This window comes from Puma concolor, chromosome C2, assembly GCF_028749965.1.
Source record: "Puma concolor isolate L17-30 chromosome C2, mPumCon1.1.hap2, whole genome shotgun sequence".
NCBI classification, from domain to species: Eukaryota; Metazoa; Chordata; class Mammalia; order Carnivora; family Felidae; genus Puma; species Puma concolor.
The window spans coordinates 104,993,380-105,009,099 of record NC_141675.1 but is presented as its reverse complement, the minus strand read 5'-3'; the positions used below and the strand labels follow the sequence as shown (position 1 = coordinate 105,009,099).

Genomic DNA, 15,720 nt, shown 5'->3' with positions numbered 1-15,720 from the left:
ATAGCCTATTGTTGACTAGAAGCCTCACTAATAACATAAACAGGCGATTAATACATATTTTGTATGTTAGGTGTATCATGTCCTGAATTATAAGAAAGTAAGCTACAGAAAAGGAAATATTAAGAAAATCATAAGGATGGGAATATATATATATATATATATATATATATATATATATATATAGCATTGGGCCATAAAAAATCCACATATAAGTGGACCCACAGAGTTCAAACCCATGTTGTTCAAGAGTTAACTGTATTTCTTTTGCTATACATTCACCTTTTGGGTTCTGTTTTGGCTAATATTAATTTTTCACCAAGAAAGTTGTTAAAGTAACCTAAAAGGAGGCTGAGTAGCAGAGTGTATGACAGAAATTCTGCTGTGTTTCATACACACAATATTTTCCATGCCATTAATCAATGGGTGACTGAACTGAGGTGAAGATTTTTTAAATGTTATATTTAGCATTTAATCTGCTTCAACTAAAATGACAAACTATAAATATATATATTTATACATTATTAATTATAAATATCTTTATTTATAATTAAATATAATTTTAAAAACAACAAATAAACCCTTAAATGACCATAACAAAATCTATGTATAAGGTATTATAACCTAGGATTCCATTACAATCTATGGTTAAGATGTTAAGATACAATGCAGGCACCTGAAGATTTTTTAACTCCCTACCTATTTTAGGTTGTAATCATACTTTAGATTGTAACCTCAACTTTATTCTCTTCAGGGGGATATGGAAGGCTAAGCAATAACCAGTCCTGAAGCTGAGTAATCAAATCCACGTTCATCATAAAAGAGAATCAATATGGCAAGTTACCCAAGATTTCATTTGACTCATCCAGCCTTGAAACTTACGTGACTATGATTCAATCATGTTCCTGACTTATTACAGGGCACCAGTGTTCACATCTTCCCTATTTTCTAGGCTCAAACACTGTTTAGGATGAAATTCCATGTATAGGTCACAAAAGGCACAAATATGGTTTAAAAAAAGAAAACTTTCTCTAGACATATGTCAGATTTCTGATTTAATCCCATGCATACTGTTATCTAAATAGAGCCTGAAAGTTCTGCAAAAGGGTTATAAAATAGAAGTTGTGTTTCAAACGTACCTCACAATCAATCATTTATGAGACTCTGGTTTAATTCAACACATAAAAGAGTTACTAAGATCACGTAGCAAGAATTCACCTCGGAGTACAGTACAAATTCATGCAAAGAGGCAGACATATCATTCTTAACAAAAATAAGAGTGTGAACCTCATATAAAATTCCACCTTTTCAGACTCAGAAGAGCTTTAGGAGAAAAATAATGCCAACAATAGTCACAAAAATAAACCACCACTTTTCAAACCTTTGCATATAAATGCACTACATGTTCCAGATAGCTGTTGTTCCTGTTAATTAGTTCAACTACTACTTATTTTCAAGGATACTATCTTCTTCCTTAAATTAAGTAGCCATTTCTATCAAAAATATCAGTGGAGTCTACTTATGTAACCACAGGCAATGAAGGAGTTCATCTCTATATACCTTTAGTGAACCTATAAAAACAAATTCTTTTGACTCATTTTCTTGCTCACGATGGTGCCTATGCAGGTCCTACAGCAAGTATGGAGAAAGCACCTTGTTGCTAAGTCAGCTGTCAAAGTTTTCAGTGTAGCTAAAAAGTCAGGAATCTGATATAGATGTCAGAGAACCCAATAATCTCAAGGATCTTTTATTGGTGATTTTTTTCTGGCCCTTTATTAAGTATAATTACTCTTATTTATCAAACCTATAAAAACTTTAAATGTATCAAAGAAAATAAATTCAAGTAATTTCCCACTTAGCATTAAGATAAAAATGATACAATGTGCCTTTTTTGTAATTCAAATCTAACAGACTTTATTTTCTTTTAATATTCTGACAATTTTGTTTCAAATTTTTATTTCAATTCGTTAGCCAATAGTGTAATATTGGTGTCAAAAGCAGAATTTAGTTATTCTTCACTTACAACACCTAATGCTCACAACAAGTACCCTCCTTAATGCCCCCTTGCCCATTTATAGCCCATCCCCCTGCCCACCTCCCTCCACCAATCCTCAGTTTGTTCTCTACAGTAAAGAGTCTCTTATGGCTTGTTTCCCTCTTTTTTTCCCTTCCCACGTGCTGTTTTGTTTTTTAAATCCCACATACAAGTAAAATCATATGGTATTTGTCTTTCTCTGATGATTTTCACTTAGTGTAATACACTCTAGCTCCATCCACATTCTTGTAAATGGCAAGATTTCATTCCTTTTGATGGCTGAGTAATATTCCAGTGTGTGTGTGTGTGTGTGTGTGTGTGTGTCTGTGTGTATCCCACATCTTCTTTATCCATTCATTGGTCAATGGACATTTGGGCTCTTTCCATAGTTTGGCGATTGTTGATAGTGTTTCTATAAACACTGGGGTGCAAGTGTCCCTTTGAATCTGTATTTTTGTATCCTTTGGTAAGGGCAATAGCTGGGCTGTAGGGTAGTTCTATCTTTAACTTTCTGAGGAAACTCCATACTGTTTTCCAGAGTGGCTGCACCAGTTTGCATTCCCAACAGTGTAAGAGGGTTCCGCTTTCTCTGCATCCTTGCCAACATCTGTTGTTTCCTGTGCTAATTTTAGCCATTCTGACAAGTGTCAGGTGCTATTTCATTGTGGTTTTGATTTGTATATCCCTGGTGATGAGCAATATTGAGCATCTTTTCATGTGTCTGTTAGCCATCTGGATGTCTTCTTTGGAAAAATGTCTTTTGAGGTCTTCTGCCCATTTCTTAATTGGATAATTTGTTTTTTGGGTGTTCAGTTGGATAAGTTCTTTGTAAATTTTGGATACTAACCCTTTATCAGCTATGCTGTTTGCAAATGTCTTCTCCCATTCCACAGAGTGCCTTTGAGTTTTGTTGATTGTTTCCTTTGCTGTGCAGAAGCTTTTTAAGTCTCAATAGTTCATGTTTGCTTTTGTTTCCCTTGCCTCCAAAGATGTGTCTAGTAAGAAGATGCTACGGCCAAGGTCAAAGATGTTGTTGCCTGTTTTCTCCTTTAGGATTTTGATGGTTTCCTGGCTCACACTTAGGCCTTTCATCCATTTTGAATTTATTTTTGTGTATGGTGTGAGGAAGTGGTCCAGTTTCATTCTTCTGACCTTAACTGCAGGCTCTTATCAAACTTCCTGGTTGTTTAGCATAGATTTTTAAAATCCATGTAATTTTAAAAATCAGCACGTGTTAAAAGATCCTCTCAGCTAAAAGTACTGAAATCAATACAAAAAATAAAATAAGACAATAACACTCCTTATGTTTTAAGACTTTATTTTTTTAGTATAGTTTTAGGTTTACAACAAAATGAAAGGAAGGTACAGAGAATTCCCATATATACCCTACCCCTAAACACGAGTGACCTTCCCCATTATCAACATTACTCATCAAAATGGTATATTTTCTACAAAGGATAAACCTATGTTGACACATCCTAATCATCCAAAGTCCCTAGTTTACCGTAGGGGTTCACTCTTGTTGTATGTTCTTGAGTTTATAGAAATGTATAATGACACCTATCCATCATTATATAGTACAGAGTAACTTCACTGCCCTAAAAATCCTGTGCTCTGGCCTATGCATTTCTCCTCCACCCCTAGCCCCTTCCCTGGCAATCACTCATCTTTTTATTATATCCACAATTGTGGCTCTTTCAGAGTGTCTTATAATTGGTATCATAAAGTATGCAGCCTTTTCAGATTGACTTCACTTAATAATATGTATTTAAGTATCCCCATGTCTTTTTATGGCAACTTGAGAGCTCATTTCTTTTTATTGTTGAATAATATCCATGTATGGATGTACCAGTTTATCCACTCACCTGTTGTAGAACAGTAAAGCTGCCATAAATATCTGTGTGCCAGTTTCTGTGTGGACGTAAGTTTCCAACTCCACTTGGATAAATATCAAGGAGCACAACTGCCAGATTATATGGGAAGAACATGTTCAGATTTTAAAGAAACTGCCAAACTGTCCTCCAAGGTGGCTGTACCATTTTGCATTCCCATTAGCAATGTATGAGGGTTCCTACTGCTCTACATCCTCATAAGCATTTGGTGTTGTCAGTATTTATATTTTTAACAAAAACTTATAACCCTAATGCTGCCTGACAAAGGAGTACCAAATATATGGGGGAGAACTATTATATTTTTGATAATAAATTAGGAATTCTAAAATTTTCCCCTTTTACATATTCTATAAAATAATTAAATATAGCCAGCTACTTCTCAGAAATGAGCGAGGCTGATTAATTTGTTTGTTTTAGAAATATTTACTATGTACTGACATTGTAGCAAGCCCTTTTCTTAGCTGAAATCCTATCAATGAAATCAAGGTACAAGTAGAAGATTGTGCAACAATAATGGTGCACTTACCATGTGATAATCACTATTCTAAGTGCTGGCATTGAACAAAAAACCCAAATACTTCTGCCTCAAAGCCCTTACATTCTAGTGTGTGTGTGTGTGTGTGTGTGTGTGTGTGTGTGTGTGTGTGTACACATGCGTGTGCACCTGTATGTGTGTGTTAGGGGTAAGGGAGAAGCGACTGATGGAATGTTATTCCCTGGCCTTCTTTCCCAGTTCAGTAAAAGGTGTGGGTCTCCTCTAGCCTAAGAAAGCCCCTTTATGTATTTAATCTTCAAATTCAAATGTGAATAAAAAATGACATGTCCCTCTAACCACCTGAAACAACAGCTAATGTCATGAATACATAGTCCATTTAGGTTTTCTTGTCTCCTTGTGACTAACAGAAAGGACATACAAGAAAAAAATGCAGGCTGTGGTTGATAAAATATAGTGAAATTACCAGATCACTTGGAGATCAAATAAAAGCTGTCACCCTAGTTTTCATGATATTCCAAAGACAGGATTCAATATGCCCATACAGATCTACAAAGACCTCAGTCTATCCAACCAACAAACCCCCAAATCTATGAATGCGATATCTGCTCAAAGGCATGACATTTAGATGTTTCCTCTACTGAGTGGTCAGTGAGTTAGTGGTCAGATAAGAAGGCTAATCAGCGAGATGTAATGCATACCAGATTAAGAAGAAATCATAAAGGAAGACATGTCTGACTTCATTATTTTCTGACAACTTTAGGAGAGTAATTGTAAGATCTTTTTGGTATCTGTTCAGCTGCAAATCAATATTGTCTTTGATGCAGGATAAAACACATCCAATCACTTTGAAAGTGAAATTACAATTTCTAAATTTTTAATTATTTAATTAAATTACTACTTTACAAATATTTAACATACTCATAAAAAAAATAACAAAGGCTATGTGAATCTGGTGCTGGAGAAAACAGAATATGAATACCCATTATAAACTGATTACTTGCCAAAAGGCAAGTAAAGGATTTTATAATAAACTGCATGCACTATCCAACTGGCTTTGATGAAACGTTTTGGTAAAAATGAATCCTGACTAAAAATCACATTCCTGGTCTATAGGACGCAGAAATGAAAAAGCCCAGGCACTGTACAGAAAGCACTTTGAATACAGAAGATTAAAGAAGAGGATGTCCAACACAGTAACTGCCTTTCCTTGGTTCCAAATGTTCCCTGATCTTATGGATGGTGCCATAACTTCAGAGTATATGCAGGAAGCTGGGATGCTTGAATTTGTAAAAAGTCGAAGGAATAACAATTACATTTCTACAAGAGTACACTGCCAAGCTACAGTTTTGTTCAGTTCTTCCTACAATAAAACCAGGGCATAAAAACATTTAATAACACAGTGTGATAATTATGTGGAAAGGACCAAGGGAAGGCACTCTAAGTCCAAGATTAGTGAATGAAATTCAAAGGAAACTTAATAACAAAGTCCTATTAATAGTATCCATCAACCAGGGCACAGAATGATTCTTTGTAATAGTATTTATTGTGCCACTATTTTACCTTCCTGGATAGAAATTTCCTGGAGCAAATTAGTATATATCCTCACTTCTTCAGAATGATTTTTCTGATCTACAAAGAAATCCCCTGTTCCATTACGTTATTTTTTTTAGGTGTGCTCACGGTCTAACTAATTTCAATGTCAATAAAATAGTCCTAAAAATTGGATTCAAGGTCTTAATAGGATCTCAAAGCTGTTGTGGTAATTTTTTTTCTTGAATTTCGCAACAATGACTTCTACAGGAACATATAACCAAATACCTCTGAGCAGTAACCAAAATCTTTGTGGAGTAATTTTGAGCAAGGACTAGAAAGTTAGAAAAGGACACGAAAGATGCCCAGAATGCATGAATATGAAATAAATTACAGTGGTCCTTGTTTGGCTCAGTTTCAATATGCATGAATTTCAGTTGCCATGGTTTAAATAACACAAATGCCCCCAAATTACAGTAGAAATTTCAGTTATCGCAATACCACAATAAATTAACTGAGTACTTGCATGAGTGCAAACTTCACTGTTATCTCTTCAGTACACAAATCACCCTGTTAATATCAGATGTGTATCATGATCAGTGACCAATCATGTCACTTCTTTCAAAGACTGTTGGTGACTGCTCACTGAACACCTGTTATTCAGTTCATGCACAGACAGCAAAGCAGGTGTTGTGTAACTTTGTTGTGTTCCAGTAATAAATCAGTGTGATACTTTATGATGGATTATCAAAGCAGGAAACAGGCAACAAAGATGAAAGAGTAAAGAAATATAAAGTGGTAATGTTGGAAGTGAAATTCGAATAAAATGTAAATGGCATCATAGAAGAAACAACTGGATGAGGGAATATCAACAATACTGCCATTCAAGGGACTCTAGATATACAGTCAGAGAAACTCAGTAAAAGTGAACTTATTGGCATAAATGGGGAGAGTGAGTAGGTTGTGACAAAAGGAACACAGATGTCCCAAGAGCGGTGACTCTGGCAAAAAACTTCACATGAAAGAAATTGTGGGAGATATTGTGTAACCCTGTAAATGCAAAGGACAAAATGTTGGAAGCTGATCCCAACTTAAAAAGGAGTATGACAATTCACTGAGGCATAAAAAAGATGCCTGCTCTGTATTCAAAGTTCTATAATAAGAAGGCGGTAAGTCCAAATGTCCACGGATGGACGAATGGATAAAGAAGATGTGGTATATATATATATATATATATATACACACACACACACACACACACACACACACACACACACACCCCATGGAGTATTACTCGGCAATCAAAAAGAATGAAATCCTGCCATTTGCAACTATGTGGATGAAACTAGAGGGTACTATGCTAAGCGAAAACAGTCAGAGACAGACAAATATCATATGACTTCACTCATATGAGGGCTTTAAGATACAAAACAGATGAACATAAGGGAAGGGAAGCAAAAATACTATAAAAACAGGGAGGGGGACAAAACAGAAGAGACTCATAAATATGGAGAACAAACTGAGGGTTACTGGAGGGGCTGTGGGAGGGGGGATGGGCTAAATGTGTAAGGGGCATTAAGGAATCTACTCCCGAAATCATTGTTGCACTATATGCTAACTAACTTGGATGTAAATTAAAAATAAATAAATAAATAAATAAATGGTAAAAAAAAAAAAAAATAAGGAGGCAAGCACTGTTCCAACTACTCTTGATGAAACACTTTAATTCTCAACGTTTTTGATGTTTCAATTTACCGTCTACTAAGTATTACTTTTTTTCCTTTCCTACTAGTGTTATTACTGACAGTAAAAGTTTTAATGTTTTGACAAAAATGTTAAAGGTCGTGGAGCAATAGTAGTTTTTTGCATTTATTTTAGATTGCTTTGCAAAGTTTCAGCTTACCTGGTCACGTTTATTGTCTCACAGTTTTGTGGAAAGACTCCTTGTAAAAAGTTCAAAGGAAGGAAAAGTAAGAATGTATATGCCCAACTCAAAGAATTTCAGAATGTTAGTAAGTTCCTGATATGGAATTGAATCTTAACCCTATAGGAACCAGAGATTTTGGTGGGTAACACTTGAAACCACTTATGAAACACCTAAATGATAGAAATTACCTGGTATGTTGTCAAAGACTAAGAAAGAAGAAACCTGGAAATCAAGCCAGTACCTTAATTGTCATTAAGGGAAACTGTCAAGCAGGAAACTGTGAGTTGGTATAGTTTTAGAAAAAAACACAAAGTGCCTCAAATATAATACTACTAGGGATTTGTGACTTTGGTTGAGACTCAGTGTTTGATTCTAGTAACCTCTGAGCTTGCTAAGCATTAAGATTCTGCTTAAAAGTTTATGAGTTAAAGATCAAGGCAAAGGTATTCAGGAACATTTCCCTGTGAGAAACCTTTGTCTTCAAAACATGGTCTAGGGCTCACCAAGTCCTGGCTTGGCTTCAGCAGTTTAAAAGTCTTCTCAGGCTTCTTCCTCAGTAGGATCAATCGCATCTTGAGATACAGTTCAAGATACATTTCTGGTAGAAAGTAACTCTTTCTCCTAAAAATGAAGGTACAACCTGTTCTTTACTACATGTTTAGCCTATGGGAAGTCCAAGTTTAATCTTGGGCTACCAAAAGACTGACATGCAGAACCAGAAAACCACTGAGAAAAACCTCCAGTGGTCAAATACAGACTATAAATGGTAATCTGAAACAGTTAAGGAGAACTAGCAATCTAGAAAGTGAAAGTCATGGGTCTGAGTTACTATTAATACTTCAGGGGCTACATGATACCACACTGTAAAAAACATATAACCAAGTGGCAAGTGAAAAACAGAGGGGCTCTCCTGTTTGGTGGAATCTCTAGGCCACAAATAGGAGGTCTCTTAGAAAGCATACCAAAGTAAAAGGTAGACTTAGATCCATAACTATCCCAAAAATGTGACAGAAGGCACAGAACATGCACACTTACATGTCTCCTCAACTGAAATGTGGGTGCTACAAAGCCAGGGGCAATATGCATTTCACTTCCACATCTCGAGCCTATAGCCCATGCCTAGCAATCAGTAGGCACCCTGTCAATAGACATTTGTTGAATAAATTAAAACAAAGTAGGTCTACATTCTGCTCTGTCAGTAATAGTTTCATCTATTCAGTATGTGTACCCACATATAGGTTCACTCTTCATGGAAAAAAAAAGTTCTCAAAGTAAGTTCAAGACATGGAGGCAGTATACTGCAGTGGTAAATAGCACTGGTTCAAATCCCAGTACTACCAGAGAACAGCTGGGGGATTGTGGCCAACTGCCTAACCTACCTGCACTTCCGTATTTTTCTACAAAATGGGAATAACAATGGTACCTACCCCCACAGAGTTCTTGTGAGATGAAAATGTGACTGCAGATGTGCTCCGCAGCATCTATCATACAGAGCAAGAGTTCCACAAATAAATAGGTGTTCTTATCATAAACACCTTTAAATGTGAGTCCAGACTGAGCGAATCAAATATATAGGTCCTCCTCCACACATACACACACACCCCACATATACTTGTTCTAAGAAGAGCCTAAATAAAAAATTGCCATCAAAATATTTTCTTAGCTTAATTAGCATGTTCTTTAAAATATGATCAGTGGAATAAATATAAAAAAAGAGCATTCAACCTAACACAAAAATGAAAATTAAAACAAGATGCTTTTTTGGTCATCAAATTACTAGCAAAGATTTTAGAATTATAATTATGTCAGGATTCGGAGGTAAAAAACATATTCTTGGGGCACCTGGGTGGCTTAGTCGGTTAAGCGTCTGACTCTTGGTTTTGGCTCAGGTCATGATCTCACAGTATGTGAGTTCAAGCCCTGCGTCAGGCTCCGCAGTAATAGTGCTTAGGATTCTCTCTCTTTCCCTCTCTCTCTCTGCCCCTCCCCTGCTCATTCTCTCAAAATAAATAAACTTATTAAAGAAACAGATATTCTCATCTGTAAGTAATTGATAACAAACTTTCTAGAAAACACTTTGGCAGTATGTATCAAGAGCCTTAAAATACCTCTGCCATTTCCAGTCTTACCTATCTTTAGCAGAATTACTTTCATAGTATCAAAAAACTTGGAAACATCCTTAATATCCATCAAGATGAGAGCTAAGTAAATTATACTGCATCCATAAAAGTAGAGCATAGGCAGCTATAAAAATTTTTCTGAAAACAAGGGGGGAAATTAGGATGTAAGTATGTAAGTTACATCAGTCCATATATGGTTTTCCTTCTTAAAGAAAGGTTAACAAAAATACATAGAAAAAAACAGAAAGGGAAGAAGAAAATTCACTATAATATACCAATAGTTTATTTCTAGGTTCTGAGACTTCAGATTTTTATTTTTTCTCTATAATTTCCAATTTTGTATAAGGGTTCTTAAAGTGGTATTTATTATTTTTTAAGTCAGAAAAAAATTGTAAAGCTTATTTTGTAAAAATAGGGCTGATAGTAAACAGGCTAACTCCTGGTTCAGTCAATGAAAAGTAATGTCATTAATGAGAATGCTATGATCAGCAAACTTCAATCAAACCAAATGCAACAAATCACACTGTTGTGAAATAATTTCATTATCTTAAAAAAAAAAAAAAAGGCTATTCTCTACTTCAAACATATGACATAGGCTTAAGGCCTGGGCTGCCAATAAGGGTAAAGGCTTTCCCTAACATCAATACAGACTGAATAGGTCTTGATGCTGTATCAGTCTTTTTCGTGATATAAAAGACTTACCGAAATCCTAAGAAAATTTCCATAAGAAGTCTAGAATCTTTTTTGAAAATAAAAGTTTTGAAATGTCTTGACAGTTGTCACTGTTAGCCCTTTTCTTCCCTTTCTTTGCCTTTTAGACAAAAGTTGAGAACAGCTTTGAAATCACAAAGCATTTCCAGAGTGTGATACATTGAGAAGAGCCCTTAGAATATATAATCAGTCATCTCTCTTCCATTTTCAGATCACTTTAGATTTCTGAGTAAAAGTGAAATTCATGAAATATACAATAAGCCAATCCACTACCACATTTTATTATTTTTTTTACTTTTTTAAAAGTTATAGAATGAAATAAATGAAATCAGCATCATTCACACCTTGCCTTGTATAAATGCTTGCTGGCCTTCAATGACTGACCTCTCACTGTGTGAAAGGGAGATGAGGAATACATCTCACATGTTAAAAGTTTAGAAGTTTACACTGTCACCTCAGAACTTCACTAATTTAGTAAATTTCTTTTACCAAACCAGTAGGGAAATATGGTTGAGTATAAGCATCAACCAGAATACATACTACCTTTTCACCTAGTAGTGACCATTCTACATTGTTAATGCTGATTCTGATATAGCATCAAGATTTTCCCTGACAAGTTTGGTCACGTGATTATTACAATAAAACACGATCCAAAACCACAATTTTCCTGTGGCCACTTCCTTACAGAATCATAGTAAGAATGACAACACACAGTTCAAATGGGGCTTTTGATGAACACATGGACACGGACAAGTGCAAACTGGGAAAATAAAAAGTATAATATTCTACCCTAACACTAAGGTGGGCTGTGACCATCTCTTTGCCAAAATAATATGTGTAAATGCTCTACATAAGTTTAAGGTATTGTTATTGCTAGGATTCCCACCAGTCATTCTTAAGAAATTCAAAAAAAAAAGCCACTTATGAATCAAGAAGAATATTAAGACTGTATATTCTTATTTATCACATTATCACACTTTTTAATACAAGTCAGGTAAAATATTTCACTGATATTACCTCCCAGAAATAATCTTTTCATCATTAAAACATAAACAAAAAATAGAAATACTTACTCACAATACCAAACTGTCCCCAAGAAAGTAGTACAGCCAAAATTGGGAAAATGACAATGAGGATATTTTCATTTGGAGAAAACCATGAAACTGGGAAGAAAACAAAGTCGCAATTAATATTTACTATAATCATGTTAAGTCCTGCCATTGAATAGTCAACAATATATTTTACTGTAAAGATAGAAAATAAAAATAATTTATTAAAGCTGTGGCCTTAAAATAATTACAAATTACACAAATAATTTACTTATACAACAAATTTTATTTATGAAAAAAGAAGCTAATTTAAGTGTGTTTTCCACGTTTTCCCTAACCTATCATTTGTGGAGGAAGACAGTATGGCACAGCTGAGAACAGGGCTCTGGCTGGCTTGAAAGCTAACTCTATGTTACAAGCTTTGTGACCCTGGACAAAGTCTTAACACCTCTCTGTTCTTCAGTGACCTCAATTGTTAACCCCAGTACAACAGAATACCTATACCCTGAAGGACTGTTATGACTATTAACAAAGCTAATAACGTGAAATGGGCTTAAAACAAAGCTTGACATGTACCAAGTACTCAGTCAACCTTCACTACAATGATTGTAACATTAGGTATTCAGGAAGCTTCTGTTAAGTGGGTCACATGTTACCTAGACAGTGAAAATAATAGTCACACAGTCTATATGAAAAAAATCGTGACATTAAGATATCAAATAACTTGAGAACTTTTTAAAAATTAAATTGAATCATATCTTAACACTAATACACTGATTTTATCATGGTATTTCTTCTCTAACAATAAAGCTAAGCAAATGCACTAAAAACATTTCAAAGTTTGCCTCTACAATGGGGACTTGCTGAAGAACATTCCTCAATACTGCCCAAAGCAAGCACTGGTGTTCCTCTGAAACCAACCCTATTCATTCAAATCCTCCCTGGCTCGGTCTTTCCATATTGGAGTGTGAAGAATCTTGTGTGCTTTCGTACCACCACGATAGCCATGCATTTCTTGTGCTACTCTTACGTTAAAACCTGATAAACGTTCGCAATGATCCACACAAAATAACGTTACAAATTCTGTCTTAGAGATATGACCTTTCAGAATCGAGCATTTTGCCCTGTATATACTAGAGATTCAACGGTTTACTGCTAAAGGTTTAATCATGAGATAGTTTGGTGAGTGAATGGAAGACCGTATCTTAAATTTGGGGTTTCTACCAAGAGATGGATTTTTCAGATACTCTAAATCAATACCGTAATTTCCAACTATATTACTGTGTATCTTCCTACACCAAAGAAAACCTATTTCAATTTGGCCAAAATTCCTACCAGGAAAAATCTTTGTAAATTATGCCTAGGTTTTTGTATCTAATGCCCAAAGGATTTAAAAGCTCTATGATCTAATGACTATTCTTAATCTATGTTCTCTATTATTTTGAGTTGTCTACATTAACTCTTTAATTCTCACAATTATTATATGAGGAACCGTTAGCCCCTCCTTAATGCTGAGGGAACTGAGGCACAGTGAACTAAGAATCCTAAGTATCTTAAGTTTTCATGTCCCAAACAGATTTCTGAGAGTCCTCCCCCTACTTCCCCACCAAACCTCCCCCCTAGGGTTTCCCCATTTCATCAGGCCAAAAATCTTATTGTCATCCTTGACTCCTTGGTTTCTCTGACACCCCATACCTGGTCCAACAGCAAATCCTGTGCCCTCTACATTCAAAATACAACCAGTATCTGATCAACATGAACAGTGTATGTTCAAGATGAGCTAACAATGAAATGTTCTTTCACTGACCTCCCTGCCTACGCAACAAAATAATCTCAGAACATATTGACAGAAACCTATTAATGAGAGAGGTGTTTAACCATGGTCTGACCACTCATTTTTCACTTATTTCACAAACATTTATTGAAACTTAAGACCCACTGTGAATTTGGCAAGTAGGACCATGAGCGTGAGCAGGGGAAGGAAATGAAGATCAGACTTTTGTGGGTAGTAAGGAGAGGTCTCTGGGTGAGGAACTGGATCTGCGCCACATAGACAGGGAAGAAGAGACACCAAAGGAACAGCAAATTCAAGCAACAAAATGGTGGCCACTGTGGCTAGAATTTAATGATACAAGAGGGGATGGGAAGAGTCTCCTGGGGTAAGGTCATATTGGGTCTTAATAGCTTGTAATAAGAGTTTGGATTTTATCACGAGAACAATGATAAGTGATTCGAAAGCTTCATCCAGGGGAGAAAAATGACCTGATTCATTTAAAATCTTTGCTAGCTATGTAGACAATGGATTAAGAAGCAGGACTGATCATAAAGTTGCTGCAGCAATTGTGTAGTAGCAGGAAAGCAACATGTGATCCACAAATACAATCTTGAGTTCATTTTCACTCCTCACATTTAAACACATAACAATTTGCTTGTTCCAAAGCAAGGTGATTAGAATGGGGATCCTGAAACATAAGCAATGGCTAGAAGAACTGGGGATTTCTACCTTAGAGAAAAACAAGCTTGGGAGAGAAACACCACAGCCTTCTTCATGAGAGAAATTACAGAATGTCAAGTTCTAGCTTGACTTAAGTTACAACTAGAACTGCCTACTAATAAACCAAGACCTTTGGGAAGGAAGAGAGTTTCATCATGTCACATGTTGAGGTAAAATGTCTGAATGACCAATTACCTGGCATGTGATAGAAGTACTTCATGAGTGAGATGGTGAAAGAGACTAAATGACTACTGGAGAACTCCAAGCCTCTATGCCGAATTAATGAGAAGTATGAGAAACGTTTCAGTGACATACAGAAAGTAGGATTATAGAATAAAAAATATTATTGCCTAAGAGATGCTTAACTGAAACTTACTAGAAGGTTTATTCAAACTTCACACACTCTTTCCTCTCAGCTCTCACCCCAAGACTGTAATATGTTCTCCACAGCAAGAGTGTGTGTATGTGTGCATGTGTGCACATACGCACACATGTACATGGTGGTCCATCATTCTCTCAGTTTAAAATCACTGCTTCAGACCTCTGGCATAATTTACCTCTTCTCACTGGCACGAATGTGTTACCTCTCTCTAATTTGTTAAGGTGGAGAGTCCGAGGGTCACCAAAGTGGACATTCAAGAACCAAATGAGATGCTGGGGGGAAAAAGCCAATGTTTTATATAAAACCACTTATATACCCATTAAGCTATTGATTGATCTGTCTTGGTACTATTATCAGATGACTTTAACTATTGTTTCTCAAGGGGCGAAAAGAATAAGATACTTCTCTAAGGTCCTTCTCAATTTTCAATGTTTATGGTACTAAGAAAATAAACTAAGCTTAAAATAGTCCCTATTGGATATTTTTCCACCTTAGGAATAAGAAAGATAGTCCAAAGGCAATGCTATTCCATTCAAGCTGTGGCTGACAACTCTGCCCATTACTCTTCCCCAATTCTTGTTCAGGTAGTGTGGTCTCAAGAAGATGAACTTATTAGTGGAAAAACAAAGAAATGATATTAAGAGGATATGGTCTATGAATGAGTGTTTAAATTTTTCTTCCCAGCCTAAATATTCTAAAAACCCAGTACTTCACTCCTCTTATCACTGTATACAAAAGGGGTAACTGGAAAAAGTGAAGAGATCACTTAAATAAATTAAATGTGCCTTTCCTTCAAATATATACATGGTAAACCTTCACAAACACCAGTTTCCACAAAAGAAGGTTAAAATAAAATTTATAACACTAAAATTCAAGCCACATTTTTATGTGATGTTTCAGGCCTGTGATGACTTTTTTGATGTGTTGACTAGGCTAGGCTAGTCCCCAGTTACTTAATTAAACCCATAATTCTATGGTGGCTCCCCAAATCCCTGCTCCCTACAATCAGCCTTTTATAATTCTCTCCCCTTGAAGAAGGGATGGGGAAGTGAATATGATGGATTTCATTTCCATGATTCTGTTATGT

General features: G+C 35.7%; 1 protein-coding gene across 10 annotated transcripts in view; it reads right to left on the bottom strand.

Moving 5' to 3' along the window:
- The window catches only part of CD47 (CD47 molecule), a 51,263-nt gene that overhangs the window by 14,876 nt on the left and 20,667 nt on the right, over positions 1-15,720 (bottom strand). For 9 of the 10 annotated variants that reach the window (XR_015240329.1, XR_015240328.1, XR_015240327.1 and 6 more), the window contains one exon: positions 11,782-11,871. The exons of the other annotated variant lie outside the window; for it this stretch is intronic. Coding sequence is in view for 5 of the 9 variants with exons in the window: in XM_086675517.1 (XP_086531643.1) it covers positions 11,782-11,871 (90 nt within the window). In the remaining 4 variants the exon portion in view is untranslated. The remainder of the gene's footprint in view (positions 1-11,781; positions 11,872-15,720) is intronic. 10 annotated transcript variants of the gene reach the window in all.